The sequence below is a fragment of the Macaca nemestrina genome, chromosome 10 (genome assembly GCF_043159975.1).
Source record: "Macaca nemestrina isolate mMacNem1 chromosome 10, mMacNem.hap1, whole genome shotgun sequence".
NCBI classification, from domain to species: domain Eukaryota; kingdom Metazoa; phylum Chordata; class Mammalia; order Primates; family Cercopithecidae; genus Macaca; species Macaca nemestrina.
Window position 1 is genome coordinate 8612921 of NC_092134.1, and position 17093 is coordinate 8630013.

General features: G+C 57.9%; 1 protein-coding gene across 39 annotated transcripts in view; it reads left to right on the forward strand.

Annotated features, from left to right (window-relative positions):
* The window catches only part of LOC105493668 (nuclear receptor corepressor 2), a 240074-nt gene that overhangs the window by 154181 nt on the left and 68800 nt on the right, over positions 1–17093 (forward strand). For 37 of the 39 annotated variants that reach the window (XM_011761567.3, XM_071070825.1, XM_011761578.3 and 34 more), the window contains 3 exons: positions 8008–8144; positions 9855–10027; positions 12668–12730. In XM_011761567.3, coding sequence (XP_011759869.2) covers positions 8008–8144; positions 9855–10027; positions 12668–12730 — 373 coding nt within the window. The remainder of the gene's footprint in view (positions 1–8007; positions 8145–9854; positions 10028–12667; positions 12731–17093) is intronic. The other 2 variants (XM_011761549.3, XM_011761519.3) reach the window with 1 other exon arrangement.

The window sequence follows — 17093 nt, forward strand, 5'->3', positions numbered from 1 at the left end:
AGGCTGGCTAGGCCAGGTGGCAGGGCCCAGTCCCTGGTAGCCAACATGGCCTTCCTGCAGCAATAGGGGTTCATGTGGCCAAGGAGGCCTCTCTTTCTGCAGAGATGGAACACTGAGAGGGGAACAGCCCGTCCTGGGCTCCACTCATCCAGCCTGGGTCCAAGGAGGAAGCCCAGGGAGGCCGAGGCCCTGCCCCGGACTGCTGCTGTCCTACCTGTGCCCACTCTCCACCGCTCCCCATCTCTGTCCCTCTGGGTCTGCTCTGCCCAAGCCCCCAGCTCTGAGCCTCCTGCATTTTTCTAGGTTTCTATTTCTCTCTCTTTCTCTCTCTGTGTGTGTGTGTGCGTGCGTGCGTGCATGGGTGGCTATGTCTGTTTCTCTTGCCATGTCTTCCTTCCCCTTTCTCTCTGTCTCTCTATCTCTGTGTCCACATCTCGTCTATTTCTCTGTGTGTGCTTTCCCTTCTCTGTTTTCCCCATCTAAGTCTTTTAACTCTGTCTCTAGCTCCCTCTATCCCCCTTTCTCTCTCTCTCCGCATCTCTTCTCTTCCTCCTCCCCTGCCCCCTCCCCTCCTCACCCTGTCCCTGGGTCTCTCCTCTCAACCTTTCTCCTCCAGGTCTTTGCTCCTCCCCCACCTCTCTCCCTTTTTCTCTCCTCCCTCCCACTACGGCCCCCTCTCCTCTGCCTCCTCCGTCTCTCCTCTCCCAGCTCTTTGCAGAGGGACTGGTGACCTTGTTCTTCTCGCTGTGGCACTCAGACAGCTTGCACGGGGAACAGTGTGACCGGGAAGGCTGTTTCAGGGCAGGAGCAGCCAGGCTTGGTCCCCGGGGAGGGGCAGCCGCTGTGCGGTGGGTGCTGGCGTTCAGGGCCAGCCGCCTCCCCTAGGTGCTGAAGTCACTTGATGGTGGGGACCGGTGGCAGGGCGGGCCAGATCGCCCCAGGCTGTGTTTCAGCTCCCAGACTGAGGGCTTGTATCTTGTTTCAAACCTGCTGCCTGCCTGGGGCTGGGCCAGGATGGGCCCACAACCTTCTGGTGGTGCCGACTTTCCCAGGCCTGCTGGAGGAGGTGGCCACGTCCTCTCCACTCAGGGCCAGCTGGGCTGGGCAGGATTGGGTGCAGATTTAGGGTTGAAGTGAGCAGATGTCTCTGGTTTCCTGCCCAGCTTTGTGCTAGGTGGGGAGATAGTTGGGGGCTCCCTGAGTCCTGCAGTCAGGGATGTTGCTCCCAGGAAAGGCAGCTGGTGGGTGGGCCGGAGCCCAGGCATAGAGCAGATCAGGCTGCAGGTTGAGGAAAAGACAAACATGGCCTTTGCATCGGCCAGAATGCAGTGTAGGGGCGACCGCATCAGAGAGGCAGAAGGAGGTGGAAAATGTGAGCGCTCCCCAGGCAGCGGATTGGTCAGGCTCGAGGGGGCGGGGGGTGCATCTCAAGCTGGGCTGCTGGAGTCAGGAAGTAGTTCCCAGAACACCAGCCTTCGTGTCTGGCAGCTGGAGGCGCTGAGGGAGGGGCCCTGGCAGGCTCACAGCCGGCAGGTTGTCCCTGGAGGATGGGCGGTGTTTGAGTCTGTTCTGCAGGGACGTCATTCTAGGTGATTCCCTCGTGGACAAGACAAACAAGGTCAACCAGGTGCGGTGGCTCATGCCTGTAGTCCCAGCACTTTCGGAGGCTGAGGTAGGTGGATCGCTTGAGCCCAGGAGTTCAAGACCAGCCTGGGCAACATAGTGAGACCCCATCTCTACAAAAAAATTTAAAAATTAGCCGGGTGAGGTGGAATGCTCCTGTGGTCCCAGCTTCTTGGGAGGCTGAGGTGGAAGGACCACTTGAGCCCAGAAGGTGGAGGCTGCAGTGAGCTGTGCTCATGCCACCGTGCCCTTCAGCCTGGGCAACAAGCAAGACCCTGCCTCTAAAAAAAAGGGCAAACAGGGTCTCTGGAGCCCACACCCATGGGGAGTTTGAACCATGCACAGGTCCATCAGTGTGGCAGTTTGAGAGAGAGTTAAAGGGCAAACATGTAAGCCAGGGTCAGGAGGCCACTGCTGGGCAGGACGGCAGCTTCTAGGGAGCTGGCCCCAAGGCTTCTCTGAGGAGGTGTCCCTTGGGCTCAGACCTGCGTAATAAGAAGGGACTGGCCAGGCAGAAGTGGGGGGAGCACCCCAGGCCATGGGCACAGTACGTGCAAAGGCCCTGAAGCAGGAACATGCAGGCCAACTTCCAGGAGGCAGGTGGTGGGCACAGGGAGAGCTGCTCTGAGGGAGGTGGGCAGGGGCCAGGAATCCCGGCCTCAGAGCAGGAGCAGGGGCTGTGGATTTGACGCCGAGTTGCAGGACGGGATCTGAATTAGGATTTGCACAGAGCCTCGGCTGGCACAGCACACATCTGTACAGGCGAAGCAGCCTTCCACGCGCATGTTAAATGTTGCTCACGTTCTGTCGACACGCATCTTTCTGCCGTGGAGTGCTGGTAAATGTTTAACAACCAGCTTTCCGTAGGGGGAAGCTGAGTTTGTAGCACGTGCCGGTTGCCATGGTGTAAATAAATCCTCCCACCGTGCCCAGCGCCACGCGAAAACGTGCTGCCACTGACTTGGAACTGGGGAAAGATGCCCCTAGCACGAAGCTCTCTTACCCTGTCCTCGCCCTGTGCGTGCCGTTGGCGGAAAGCGCCTCCACAGCACAGATGACTTCGTAGCTCCGTGTAGCCAGATGATCAGGAAGCGATGCCCTTGGAGTGCTTGTAACCTTTGTTTTCTTTTTTTTTTTTTAAGTTTATTATTTTTTTAGAGATGGAGTCTTGCTCTGTCACCCAGGTTACAGTGCAGTGGTGCAGTTGAAGCTCACTGCAGCCTTGACCTCCCAGGCTCAACGTTTCCTCCCACCTTAGCCTCCTGAGTAGCTGGAGTTACAGGGATGCACCACCTAATTAAAATTAGCACCACCAGCTGATTGGTAGCGATGGGGTCTCACTATGTTGTCCAGGCTGGTCTGAACTCCCACCTCAGACGATCCTCCTGCCTGGCCCTCCCAAAGCACTGAGATGACAAGTGTGAGTCACCTTGCCAGGCCATAATTTCTTCAATTGTAAGATTATGTGTTTCCATTTTTAATAACGGCCATGAGCTGGTAGCCACTGGCTCCAGCACACCTTGGTATATCTTATAAAAAGACAACCCTTATGCAGTCAGACGGCCGCCCCCGACTGCATCTTCCCCAGCAAGGACAGGAGAATCCGAGCGGCAGAGAGCAGGTGTTAGGGAAAAGCTGCCAGCAACAGGGAACTCTGTTCTGCCTCAGGTCTGACCCCGACCCCACTCTCCACACCAGTCCCAGGCTCCTGGGATCCCCGTCCCTACACTGCCAGCAGGTGGAAGGTGTCATGAGGATGCCCCCTCAGGGGCACCTGGCACGTGGTAGATACTCAGTGAAGCGTTTGTTGAATGAGTGCATGAGATTGAGCCACAGACGGTGCTGCTGGGTATTGGAAAGCTCTCCTGACACATTTGTAAGGACTTAGCATCTGAGAATTAAATCTCATCAGCCCCTACCTGGATGGTCGCAGCACCTTCTCACTGGACTCTCCCCTCTCATTCCCGGAGTCCACCGTCTTCCTTCCCGCGACCTGCTGTTGGATCGCCTTTTAACATGGGGCGGGTCATGTGACTCCCCGCCACCCCTGCACCTTTCGAGAAAGGTCCCCAGGGGCTCCTGCCGCCGTCAGGATGCCACGTGTATTTCTGAGCATGGGTGTTAGCCCTGGCCAGGCCCTCCAGCCATGCCCCAAAGTGCCACTTGGTAGGCACAGAGGCCATTTTCCCGTCGCCATGCCTCAGAGGCCTCCTGCTCTGCCAAAGCCCCTTCCCTCTCCTTGCATGTCAGCACACCTGGCTGCCTCGTCTGCACCATGAATGTGCCTTTTGAATGTGTCCTCATCACCGTCACCTCCATCTGGCCTGTCTTTGTCAACCTAAGTGCAAGCTCCATACAGTTGGGGGCCACATCTTTCAGCGGCTGGTGTGCCCCTTGGGGGTTCAGGGCATGCTGGCGGAGGGAAAGAATCAGGCAATGGCATCATTTGGCTTAAATGGGCTTAGGGAGGAGGCTGTGAACCCCCAACCGAGGGCGGAGGTAGGGCACCTGGATGTAGGACCTTCTAGGAAATGCTGTGTGACCTTGGTTGAGTTACTTAACCTCCCTGTGTCTTTGCATTCTCATCCATAAAACTGGGATGATACCAGTTGTTGGGAGGATTCAAGTAACAGGTAACAGGAAGCGATTAGGAGAAGGCCTCATCAGATGTGCTCGGCTTGTTCGTTGTTTTTATTGAGATAGTTTTCTGCATAGCCCGCGGTCTGGGGCTTCTGCACGGGCCCGGTCATGCGCTACTTGTCTGGCAGGCTCAGGGTTACGGGTTCATTGTCCAGAGCTGGGGGCAGGTGTCCCTTGGGGCTTTGGGCCAGTGGCTCTGGCTAACCATAGATCCAGTAGGGTTTGCCACAGAGTTGTGCTGTGGTTTGGGGGGATGTTTCTGACCATACACGGGGCACAGACCCACCGTCGGCCTGACCAGTGGCACGTCTGAAAGGCAGAGGTAGCCCTCCACCACGAGGGCGAGGTCCTTTAGAGATAGTGGAGCTGGCTTCTAGTTCTTTCTGATTCCCCTTCCTTCAGGCCCCTCACATCGAGGGAATGGTGCCCACAGGCGTTTCCTGCTGCACAGAGTCCTTTGTGTACCTTGTGAGACAAGGATTCTTGAAGGCCTCCCTCCTCAGTGGGGTCTGAGGCCAGCCGTGGCAGCTTCTCCTGGCGCTGGGTAGAAATGCAGAGTCCCAGGTCCCACCCCAGACCCACTGAGTGGGAATTGGCAGGGGATGTGTATGCACCTTCAGGTGTGGGTAGCACTGGCCTGGAGCAGGGTGCTCTAACGAAAGCCTGCAGGCCAAATCCGGCCCACCACCTGCTTTTGTAAATAAAGTTTTACTGGCACACAGCCATGCCCTTTTTTGATACAAGGGCTGCTTTCACAAGACACTGGCAGAGTTGAGTAGGGGGGTGACAGAGACCGCATACTTATCCTCTGGCCCTTACAGAAAACGTTTGCCAGTCCCTGGTAAAGCACTGGTTCTCAAATCTGGCTGCCCATCGGGATAACCTGGAATTTAACATACGAATGCCTGGGTCTTGGCCCAGAGATTCGGATGTCATTGGTGTGGGGTGTGGCCTGGGCATCAGGACTTCTCAGGGCTCCCCATGAGATCTGAATGTGCAGCCAATGTCATAGGACCTTGAGAACCATGGACCTCAGTGGCCTGGGAAGCCCAGCAAGTGCAGTTCTGGCACTCTGTGGACAGGCCCAAGACCCGGCAGCCCAGCCTCGCCAGTGTTGGTCGCTGCACCTGCTGCCCTAAAACAAAGAAGGCTTTGGGGGCTGAGCCGGCTGCCAGGTCCCCCCAGCGCCTCCGGAGTTGTGAGCTGGGGCCTCCCTCTCCCTGCGCAATCTCCCAGCAGCGAGTATGAGCAGCCCTAAATCAGTCCCTCGGCCTCCCGGGTGGCCGCTGCGAGACCCTGCAGATGTTCGTCATTAAGGCTCCCGGGGTCTGTCCCACTGGAAAGCATGTTTTAAGGCCAGGGCTGCTCTGGCATTCCTCCTTTTCATCTTCCGCTACCGGACTCACTCAACGTGGGCTGCAGGGATGCCTCTCCCACAGGAGATGTTGAGCCCACAGGAAGTGAGGAGCCCGTGCACAGGGCCCTAGGCCTTGGCTGCAGGGTGGCCCAGAAGGGGCCACCTTGTGCTAGTGGGTGTTGCTGCATCCACTCCAACCAGAGGGTGAGGGTGGAAGGCACCCCTGCCCTGGGGGCTTGTTAACATGTCAGGTAAGAGGAGGAGGCAGGGCTTGGTGACAGGATTGCACTTGGTGCCTCAGTTTCCTCTTCTGTAAGATGGACGGGTGGGTGGGTAGGGGAGACCACATGGGATGGAGCCAGGCATGTGGCACCGTGAGCGATCGAACAGGCCCCTGCCTGCGGCCTGATGGGTGTGGAGCTGCATTTACTGGCCATGCCAGGGCAGACATTAACCTGCTTTGTGGGTCCATGGGTGAGGCCCCAGGGGGTCATGAAGCCCCCACCAGCCTAGACGCAGGGGCGAACGGGCAGATGCTCCGGGAAGGAGGCTCCGTGGCCGCTGCTCCCATCAGGAGGGATGCTGCCCATCAGGAGGGATGCTTCTTGGTAGAGACGTAGCTGAGTGTGGTCTCAGGAGACACCAAGCTCCATGTGATTCAAAAGCCCCGGCCCTGCCCAGACTCCGGCCCTGGGCTGTTGCCAGGGACATCTGACCCAGGGAGACGGCATCCAGGCCGGGCAGCCCAGGGGGCAGGGCTCCCTCCCCAGGTCCCCACCTCTGCCCACATCGGGCAAATGTGGACAGAAAGGACACTGTAGGAACAAGCCTAAAAAACCTCCTGCCCCAGCTTCTGCCTCCAAGAGTCTTCACCTGGCGGCTGTTTAAAGGTTACGTTTGAGGGTTTGAGGTCAGGAGAGGGAGAACAGGCTGGTCCCAGAACGCCGGACACCTGTTGGGGAGTCAGCAGCAACCTGGGGCGGGGAGACTGTTCCAAGTCATTGGGCCACTCTGCCCCTTCCTGGCTCCTCTTACAGAACACGGTGGTGTGGGATTCCTGGGGAAGAGAGGCAGATGCAGGCCCGAGGTTCTGCCCTGGACCCAGCAGCAGCCTCAGAGAGCCCACGGTTACCTGCAGCCGTGAGACCCTTGCTCTGTTTCTCTGCCCCATCCTAAATGAAAAGAGACTGGAGAGAGCGTTGTGTGCAGGGCCCGCGCCTGTTCCTGGCAGGAAGGAAAGGCCGGAGAAGGGGCCTCTCTCACCTTCCCGACCCCTCCTCTTCTATCTGCTTGGAGTTCTCGCTCCCTGGTTTGAAACATTGGTGTGACTGTGCCCCTGGTACACATTAAAAGGCTTTGGGGTTTATTTTTATTTCGCTTGGCTCAAAGGGATGGAAAGATGGTCTGGTTTGGCAGCTGCCTGCAGGGAGGACCTTGGGGTGTCCAAGAAAATCAGTGTGTGCTTTAAAAGAAATCAGGCGGGATGAAAGGAAATCGGGAGGCAGTGCGGGGAGGAGCTCACACTCCTTCCTCTATGTCGGTGAGGGGAGGGGCGGCGGGCCCAGAGTGGCTGGGACAGGTTGGGGAGGCAGACAACAGGAAGAGGCCCAAGTTAGGAGGCTGGCTTGGCTCCCAGCCTCTCTGATCTGCTCTGTAAAATGGGCTTGTTCTGTCCCCCTGGGGTGCCGGCATGCGAGGGAGACAGCAGGAGCGGCCACCTCCACGCAGGCCTGGGGCCTTCCTGGGCTCTGGGGAATCGGGCATCCTCCCACCTCCCCGTTGTACAGACTCAGAGACAGAGGCTTAGAGAGGTGGCCTCAGCTCTGTTGGGGGCAGGGCTGGGCCGTCAGGGGTGTGTTCCCACCTTCCCAGATGCTCAGGCACCCCTGCTGAGGCTCACCAGGGCACCTCTGGGGCCCAGATCACTTCTGCCCCTCTTAAATATCCGGGCCAGATGCGCATGTAAGCATGGCGAGGATTCTCTCATTTCAACCTCCCAGCCCTCAGCTGAGGCACAGGCATGCTGAATACTCACGTTGCCAAGGCAAAGGAATCAGCACAGAGAGGTTAAGACCCTCATCCAAGCGCACACAGCCACTGTGTGGAAAGGGCAGGAATTGAAGCCAGCACTTCTGACACCAGTGCTTCCTGCCCCTCACCCCAACTCCGCCTACCCAGGCCCCTAGGGCGGCAGGACCCCAGGCGGTGCCTCTCCCCAGCTCATGCCAGTGGGGCCTGGCTTCCCGGTTGTTTATGGCCTGTTCTGGGTGGACCCCACGTGTTTTTTTCCTCCTCCCCAGCTCAGGCTGAGCCCAGGTGCAGAGATTCACCTGTTCATGGTTTCCTTCCCTCCCCACTCCCCTCTGCCCTCCCCCGGGGTCTGACAGCAGCAGCAACAGCAGCAGCAGCAGCAGCCCATGCCCCGCAGCAGCCAGGAGGAGAAAGATGAGAAGGAGAAGGAAAAGGAGGCGGAGAAGGAGGAGGAGAAGCCGGAGGTGGAGAACGACAAGGAAGACCTCCTCAAGTAAGGCAGCCCGCTGTCCCCTGCAGGGCCCGGCTGCTGACCCAACCCAGGTGGCACACGGGTCTGGGGAGCCCTTTGTAGAGATGGGTGGGGCGTCCACCAATTGCCCGTGAGCAGGGGAGAGGGCTTTCTGCTCGGCTGCCCCTGACAGCCCCCCTTCCAGAAGCCCTCCCATCGCCCTCCTCCTCCTTCCCGGCTCCCCCCCATATCCGCTCTCCCTTTCTTTCTCCAACCCTCTGGAGACTTTAGAGACTGATAGCTCATTTGAGCTCCACTCCTGAGCTAATAAATCCAGGCAATGACTTTGGAACTCTCTGCCTCCCCTCCTCCTCCCGCTCTCGCCTCCTGAGGCGCCAGGAGGGGGGAAGGGGGGATCAGAGGCACTCCTGGAAGGACTAGGTGTGCAGGCGGCTGCTGTCACCTTTAGAATCATTGATGGCAGTGTGAGTTCTTGCAGATCAAGGCACAGCCTCACCGTGGGGGCCGTGACGGCCTCCTGTGCCTGCCAGGGGCTGCGGGAGTGCAGCCAGCTGGAGAAAGGGGGGGCGGCACGACTTAGCGCCAGGTACCTGTAATGGGCTCAGGAATTTGGCTTCAGAGAACATCTGGCTTCCTCACCCCGTCTCCCAGACACTTCCAGCAAGGGCCTTTCAGGAAGATGAATGGGAAGGTGGAGGTGATCAATCTGAGCCTCCCGCAGTAAAACTCTCCCCAGTTGCTTCTGCAAGAGCCCCAGCTTGTGTATCGAGGTTGCGAGCACCCCCACACACCTCAACTAGGCCTGCAGGCTAGGCCTGCATAAAACCGGCAAGAGAGTTTCCTCCTGCCAATGCCTAAGACACCTGGCCCTTGATAATACTGAAGGCCAATGTATTGCCTCTTATAGAGCCCCTCTGGAAATAGCTCCTCTGTGGTGAATAAAATGGCCCTGTAAATTGCTGCCAGCCCACACCTCCATTTAGTTCACCAAATAGTCTTGCAGACATTATCTATTTGGTGCATAAAATGGTCTTGCAGATAGCCACCAGCCCAGAAGGAAAGTTCCCAGTACCTCCCATTTGGGGAATAAAATAGCCAGCCAATTAACTACCTGTCCACGTGGCCTTATTGGTGAATTAAGTAGTTGATAGCCCAGGTTACACCCCCTATCCGTTCTTTTTTTTTTTTTTTTTGGAGACAGGATCTTGTTCTGTCGCCCAGGCTGGAGTGCAGTGGTATAATCATGGCTCACTGCAGCCTCGACCTCCCAGGCTCAAGAGATCCCCCTGCCTTAGCCTTCCAAGCAGCTGGGACCATCAGCATATGCCACCACACCTGGCTAATTTTCTGATATTTTTCTTTTGTAGAAATGGGGTCTTGCTATGTTTCCCAGGCTGGTCTTAAACTCCTGGGCTCAAGCGATCCTCCCAACTTTGGCCTCCCAAACTGCTGCAATTACAGGTGTGACCCAGCACACCTGGCCGCAACTCCCTTTTGAGAAATAGCCTGGCATTGTTCTGCCAGCTGCACTCCCACGTCTGGTGAACGGGGAGGCCCTGCAGACCGCCCCCGGCCACCCTCACCTCAGGCCTCTCCCTGTCTTTCTTAGCATCTGATTAGCGCCACTGCTGGCAGGCAGTGCAAATCCAGCTGAAGAAACGGTCTCCTCCAGTGGCCGTTTGATTTCCCGGCTCAGGTGAAACCATCCTGTCTCCCCTCTCTGGTCTGTAGGGAGAAGACAGACGACACCTCAGGGGAGGACAACGACGAGAAGGAGGCCGTGGCCTCCAAAGGCCGCAAAACTGCCAACAGCCAGGGGAGACGCAAAGGCCGCATCACCCGCTCAATGGCTAATGAGGCCAACAGTGAGGAGGCCATCACCCCCCAGCAGAGTGCCGAGCTAGGTGAGCCAGGGGCCAGGATGCAGGTGGGGGAGGGGCTGGAGACGTGGCGGGTTGCACTCATATGAAAGTTTCGTGCAATTTGAGTTAATTGGCAACTGCCAAGGGGCTGACGTAAGACATGGTTAGGGTCAAATCCCAGTGCTAATTACTGGATGTGCTGTGTGACCCAGAGTGAATTCCTGAACCTTTCTGTGCCTCAAGGTCCTCATGTTCTCAGTGGGAGAAATCGGTGGTTACCTCTAAACATGGAGGGAGAGTTGTAGTCACTTGCTATGTGAGAAGCACCTAGAACAGTGCCTGGGGTGTAGGAAGAGCTCAGTGGCTTCAACCAAAGTGATTTCAGAGCATGAAGATGTCACATAAAAAACCCAATGACCAATTCTGGATTTTTTGGTTGTCGTTTTTAAAACAGAAGATCTGGCCACGCGTGGCCCAGGTTGCCACAAGGTGGCAGTTGTTGGGAGCCAAGTAACCAGCACCCCTTCTTAGAATGTCATGGGCTCTACTTGTCCCCACCCAGCCTCCACCCTGGTAGGCATCTGGGTTTGTACCTTCACTTCCGTGGGCCTCGGTTTCCCCTTCTGTTGAGAAGGGTGTTCATCCCTCATTGCCTTCCCAGAAAGTAGAAAAAAGTAAGAGATGATGTCAGTGGCGGTTCCCAAGATTCGCCACAGGGGGCAGCGGTGTCCTCCTGTTGTCTCTACTTTGTTTAGCTGTTAGGCTCCAGCCCTCCAACCACTGCGGGAACCCACCCAGGGGCCAAGCGCTCAGGCCGAAGCCCCACCTGCCAGGGCTCATCCTCAGGGTGGAGATGCTGCTTCATCTCCCACAGACCCCCACCGTCCCCTAGGGTCCGGCTCACACACCTGTCTCTTCTTCCCATGGGATGTAGTTTGGGCCTATTTCGTAAATGGCCCACTTGAAGCTCAGAGAGGAAACATGGCCTCTCTAAAAATTTCAGTGTAGCTGGCCGGGCACGGTGGCTTACGCCTGTAGTCCCAGCACTTTGGGAGGCCGAAGCGGGCGGATCATGAGGTCAGGAGATTGAGACCATCCTGGCAAACACGATGAAACCCCGTCTTTACTAAAAATACAAAAAGTTAGCCGGGCTTGGTGGCTACTTGGGAGTCCCAGCTACTTGGGAGGCTGAGGCAGGAGAATGGCGTAAACCCGGGAGGCGGAGCTTACAGTGAGCCGAGATCGTGCCACTGCACTCCAGCCTGGGCGACAGCGCGAGACTCCGTCTCAAAAAAAAAAAAAAATTCAGTGTAGCTGGGATTAGAACTCAGCCCCATTGGCCACAGAGCCTGTGTAGCTCCTGTAGGTATTTTCCAGCCGCCCTTTGGTGGCAGTGTACTTGGAGGCCCAGGGTGAAAGGGAAAGGGCTTTCTTCCTGCCTGATCTCTGGGGATAGTGCTCTCGGACCCAAGGCTGATGCTGGGGGCTCAGCCGCAGGGTGGAAAACACACTCCTGGGCCTTCCACATCTCTTTTGGCACCGGGCACCCTCAGCACCCCGGCATCCCTGGCACCGCTGGCTTCTGTAGGCTTCCTCTGGGAGTCCTGTGGGGAGGAACGGGAGCATCGATGAGGTCCCAGAGAGGCCCAGGCTGTGGCTGCAGAGATAGGGGAGGCTGGGGTGGTTCTGGCCTGTCAGGGGTGATGGGGCTGCCCATGGGGGTGGGGGCTGTCTCCCCTCTTCTGCTGGAACCTTCCTCCACTCCTCAGCCAGCCTCTATTGGACACATACTCCGCCTGGCACAGTTCCAGGCGCTGAGTCCATGAACTGACATCCCTCGCACCCACCCCACTCACAGGTCTTAAGCAACTGGAGAAGAAGGACCAGGGCTCACATCCAGGGGAGCTCGGCAGACAGACCCAAAAATAGTGCCACAGCAGAGACACAGCCACCTCCAGCCAACCCCAAGGCCAGGCTGTGTCCCTTCCCAGTGACACCAGAGGCCCCTCCTTGTACTGGATGGGTGGGGGGTACGAAAATTACCCTCTGGGGCAGGGCTTCTCCACCACGGGCGATTTTACTCCCCCACTGGGGGACGCCTGGCGATGTCTGTGAACAGTTTTGATTGTCACAGTTGGAGCGGGGCCGCTGGCATCCAGCGTGCAGAGTCCAGGGTTGCTAAGCATCCTGCCGTGATGGGACAGCCCCACAGTCATGGAAGAGCTGGGCTCCGAGAGGGTACTCGGTCAGGTGAGGTCCTGGCCCACCTGAAGCTCGTGTCCCACGGTCACCAAGTCACCAGGTGACCGCTTTCCCAACAGAGTGTAGGCAGAGGCAGTCATGATCAAGGCCCTTGACTGCTTCAGTGTCACCTTCTATAAAATGGGGTGATGGCAGGTGCCCCGACCTGGGCGGCTTGTGTGGAGGTTGGCCCCGACCAACGGCATGTGGGACTGCCCAGCACAGCCCCAGCCCAGCATAAAGGCTCAGGAGTCAGGTGCCACGATGGGTACTGGCTGGGGAGGGGCGCCTGAAATGTGGCCTTCCCATGGGATTCAGAGCCGTGGGGTGACACCGTCAAGGCCTAGTCCACTCCCTCCCTGGCTCAAAGGAGAGAAAAGGGCGGAAGGCAAAGTGCCTCCTTTCCCGGCTCCTGCCAATCACCTGGCATCTTCTTTTCAGCCTCCATGGAGCTGAATGAGAGTTCTCGCTGGACGGAAGAAGAAATGGAAACAGCCAAGAAAGGTGAGGGGTGTGCACGGCTTTAAGCCTTGTTGGTTTGTGTCCAGGGCGCTTGAAACTCGCGTGCTGGGGAGGGTGTTGACACATTTGGCCTTGAACCAGGGGCTGTGGTGAGGCCTCTGGTGAGGCTCTGGTTCCGGGCTGTTCTCAGGCTTGTCACCGTGGAGCCTCAGTTTTACCCTCCTGAAAATGGGTCTGTGCAGCTGCACTGTCAGGCTAGGCTTTGTGACTTGAGGGCACAGCCCAGAGAGACACAGCCTGTGCTGTGCATGTAATCAGCGAGTGGCTTCTGGGTGATCTCTGTGGCCAGCACCTCTTGGCCTTGGGGACAGAGCAGCGGCAGCACACCTGGGTGCCTCAGGACAGTCAGAGCTTGCCGGCGGCCATTTCGGAAGAGTCCTGGGGTCAGGGAGACCTGCAGGGCGTTTGTCCAGCCCTTAGGCAGAGCCCCGAAGGCCCCATCTGGGCTCAAGTGTGCTGGGGCTTTGGAAACCTGTCTTAGGTTTGAGCACCCAGTCTGGGTGATGACGGGTTCTGGAGTGGATGGGGACACCCAGGCTGCTGGGGACAGTCGTGGGAGCGGGTCACATGGCAGGGAGCCAGCAGGCGTTGGTGCTGGCAGCGGAAGCCATTCCCAGTTTGCAGGTGGCCTTGTGATGTGCAGCACGGCGGAGGCTGGTTCCTCCTAAGCCGGAGACCGTCTCAGCTGTGCTGTCTCCTGGCCAAGTTCTTTACTTCCCAGCACAGTGACCTGACTCTGGGCCTCCATTTGCCCGTCTGTTAAGTGGGAGGGGCATCCAGGTTGGCTGTGAGGAATCAGATAACCCTGTGTGAGGGCCCACAGTGGGCTGAGTCGGAGCGAATCTCCCCCGTCCCTCGCCTGTACCTGGCCTAGGGCAGGGGCTGTGGGAGCTGGGGCATCACTGGCAGCACTGCTGAGGCCGGGGCGGCACCTGGCTCCCACGGCGCGCTCGCTCTCAGTTATCTAAGAGGTGGGGCATGTTCCTGTCCCCGCCCATGTCCCTGTTTGTGGGCGAGGAGCCAGGAAGCAGAGGCCAAGGAGCGCCACGGGTACCGGAGCTGGTGTGTGCGGCCGGGAGCAGGCCCAGGCCCCCACTCCCTGTCCCCGCCCCGTGCTTGGTCCCGTGGCCCTGCTGGAGTCGAGGCTGTCTGTGACGTGCGGTTTCTTTGTGCAGAAAGCTCCAGGTCGTGACTTACGGAGGGAACAAAGGCCCTTTATAGCGAATGCTCCTGGCACATAAGGGCAGGTGTATCTGAGAACAGGCTGGACCACGGGGCTTCTGGACCCGGACCCGCCCTCCACTATAGTTGTGGGGGGTGCTGAGGGTCCCCACAGCCCTGAGAAGACCCCCATAGCCCCCGCCCTCACCCCGGGACCCTGCCCCTCGCCCTCAGAGCTCCTCCAGGGGCCCTCTGCCCTCCACCCCCCAGGCTGAGGTGAGCCTGGACCCAGAGAGACCCTTACACCTTTCAGGAAGGAGGGCCCGCCTGCCGCTGCAGTGGGTCCGCTCTGTGTGTGGTGGGCGAGAGGCATGCCAGTGGGGCCTGGGCACGTATCCAGCTGGTAGGGTCTGGGGCTGCTGTCAGCCCCCAGAGAGGCCAAGTTGTTTCTGTGTCTTAAATGTCCACTTGGTGGTTTCTGGTATGTATTTCATTATAGGCTGCAAAAGAAGCTTTACTGAGACCGTGTGATTCCCCCCGCCTTTTATTTAATTTTGATACGATACACATAACCTGAAGCTCACCATTCTAACCACTGGAAAGTGAACATCTCAGTGGCATTGAGTACATCTGCATTGGTGTGCAACCCTCCCCACTGTCTAGTTCCGGAACTTTTTCTCACCCCAGATGGAAATCCCATACCCATTAGCAGTCCCTCCCAGGGCCCCGCCCCAACCCTGCCAGCCCCTGGCAGCCACTAATGCACTCTCTGTCTCTGTGGATTGGCCTGTTCCGGGCGTTTCCAATGAATGGCATCCTACAGTGTGTGGCCTTTTGTGTCTGGCTCCTTTCTCGGAGCGTGATGGTTCTGAGGTTCATCTGAGTAGCTTTGTATGGCTGAATAATATTCCATCACCTGCGCAGACCACATTTTGTCAGTCGTTCATCTCTTGGGGACGTGCAGGTTGTTTCCATGTGGCTGTTGTGAAGAGTGCTGCTGTGAGCATTTGTGTAAAATTATATGAGATTTTTAATCATACGTGAGTCCCTGGGATCTTAGCCTGTTGGCTGGGAGATTGCCCAGAGCACCCACCCATAGGAGGACTCCACGTGGACGTCCCCAAATGGTCAGCCCGGGGTCCCACCGCCTCTCCATCCCCTCTCATGTCTCCTGCTGTCACCACCACCTCTTCACCAGTGACCCCCCCATTGCCTGAGAACTGGGAGACAGCGCCTGCCCTCTCTTTGCCTTCTGGAAGGGCAGATCTGGAGGCTGGGAGGACGGCTGGGGATGACTCACCGGCAGAGAGGAGCCCGTGTCCCACCATCTCAAGGTTGGGTCCTCAGTGACGACAGTGAGCTCATCCTGGGTTCTGCCCGTGGAGATGGCAGTGAGAGTCCCCTGGGGGCCGTGCACGCGGAGGCCCTGCTCAGTGACATTTGTAATGATGCCGTGAGCAGCAGCGTGCTCGTCTGCCGTGAATTACAGCAATCTGGACAATTACTGCTCAGGGTGGCTGCTAATGGCTGTGTGTTCCAGGCGGTGGCAGGAGGGAGCGGGGGTGGGGCGGGGAGACAGGTGCTGGCAGCCCCCAGCAACTCCTCCATATAGAGGGTGGGGGTGGAGAAGCTAGGAAAGTTCTGGAGCCCCCGCCCAGAAAACCAAGAGTTAGGAAAAGGGACTGGAGAAGCGGCTATTGTTGAGGCAGATGGTCTGCGCCCATCCTTTACCCATCATTTCAGCAACACAGTGCCTAACCCTCTGTATGGCAGGGGCACTCAGGAATGAGCCGGCCCCGCCCCTCCCTCGGGGAGCCTGGGCAGATAAGCGGCCAGGTTTCCCCAGGGCCTTCGGACCCCAGCCTGCCTGAAGCCTCTGCAAGACTTTAGCAGCACGGCCCTGGAGGATGAGCAGCAGTGGGGCCCCATCCCTCGGGAGAAACCAAGTCTCAACCGCTGGATGTTTCCGCTGTGTGACCTCAGGCAAGCTGGTCAACCTCTCTGTGCCTCAGTTTCTTCATCTGTACAGTGGGAGTCAAGGAGCACCCACTGTGTGTTTCCTGTGGCTGCCATAATAAAGGGTCATGAACTGGGTGGCTTAACTATATATTCTGTCACTCTTCTGGAGATGAGAAGTCCAAGTTGAAGGCATCCAAGAGGCTGCATTCCCTCCAGAGGCTCTGGGGAGGAGCCTGCCTTACCTCCCCCAGCCCCTGGCACCTGCCGGCAGCCTTGGCGGTCCTTGGCTCATGACCGTGTCCCCGCAGGCTCTGCCTTCGTCTTTGTGTGCCTTTCTCCCTGCGTGTCTCTGTCCACATTTCCCTCTTCTTACAAGGACCCATCCCAATCCAGTATGACCCCACGTTGACTTGATCACATCTGCAAACATCCTTTTTCCAAATAAGGTCACATCATAGGTTCTGGTGGACATGAAGCATTGGGGGATGCTCTCCAACCCAGCACACCCCCTTCATGGGGTTTTGGTGAACGTACGTGGAAGAGCCGAGGGCAGTGCCACCTGGGGCATACTGACTTCCCCATCACTTTGTAGCCACAAGCAGCTCCTTAGCCCCCGACCTCGGCCTGGCCCATCTGTTTCACCCTCAGTTTCCATCGTACTCTCAGATGAGGCAGAGGTGCTACCTCCCACGGGCGCCTTAAAGGCGGAGCGAGCCACATAGGTACAGTCCTTGGTATACAGTAGGCACTCAGAAGTGGCAGGCTGTCAGCTTAGGGCGCAGTCTCCGGACCTTGCTCCCTAGGTTTGGGTCCCTGCAGAGTCTGCCTCCTGCAGAGTCTGACCCTGAGCAGGTGCCTGCACCTCGGGGCCTCAGCCCCCCGCCACCTCTGTCTTCACCCAGGGGATAGGGGTCAGAGGTAAGTCACCGGCCAAGCAAATGTACAGTGACAATGGGAGGAACCTCCATGGTGCTGGGGGCCGCCAGTCAGAGGGCTCCCCCGAGGAAGGGGCTGACACCCAGAGCACGAAATAATAGTGAATATCACCCAATAACACCGTGGAGGCCGTCCTGCGTGCCGGGCACTGCTGGAAGCTTTGTGTGTATGAAGTCACTTCATCTCTACCAACCTGACTAGGAGGTAGGTGCTGTTATTACTTCTGTTATTCAAATGAGGATACTGAGGCCCAGAGAGGTTTAGTTCGCAGCCCGGGGTCACACAGCTG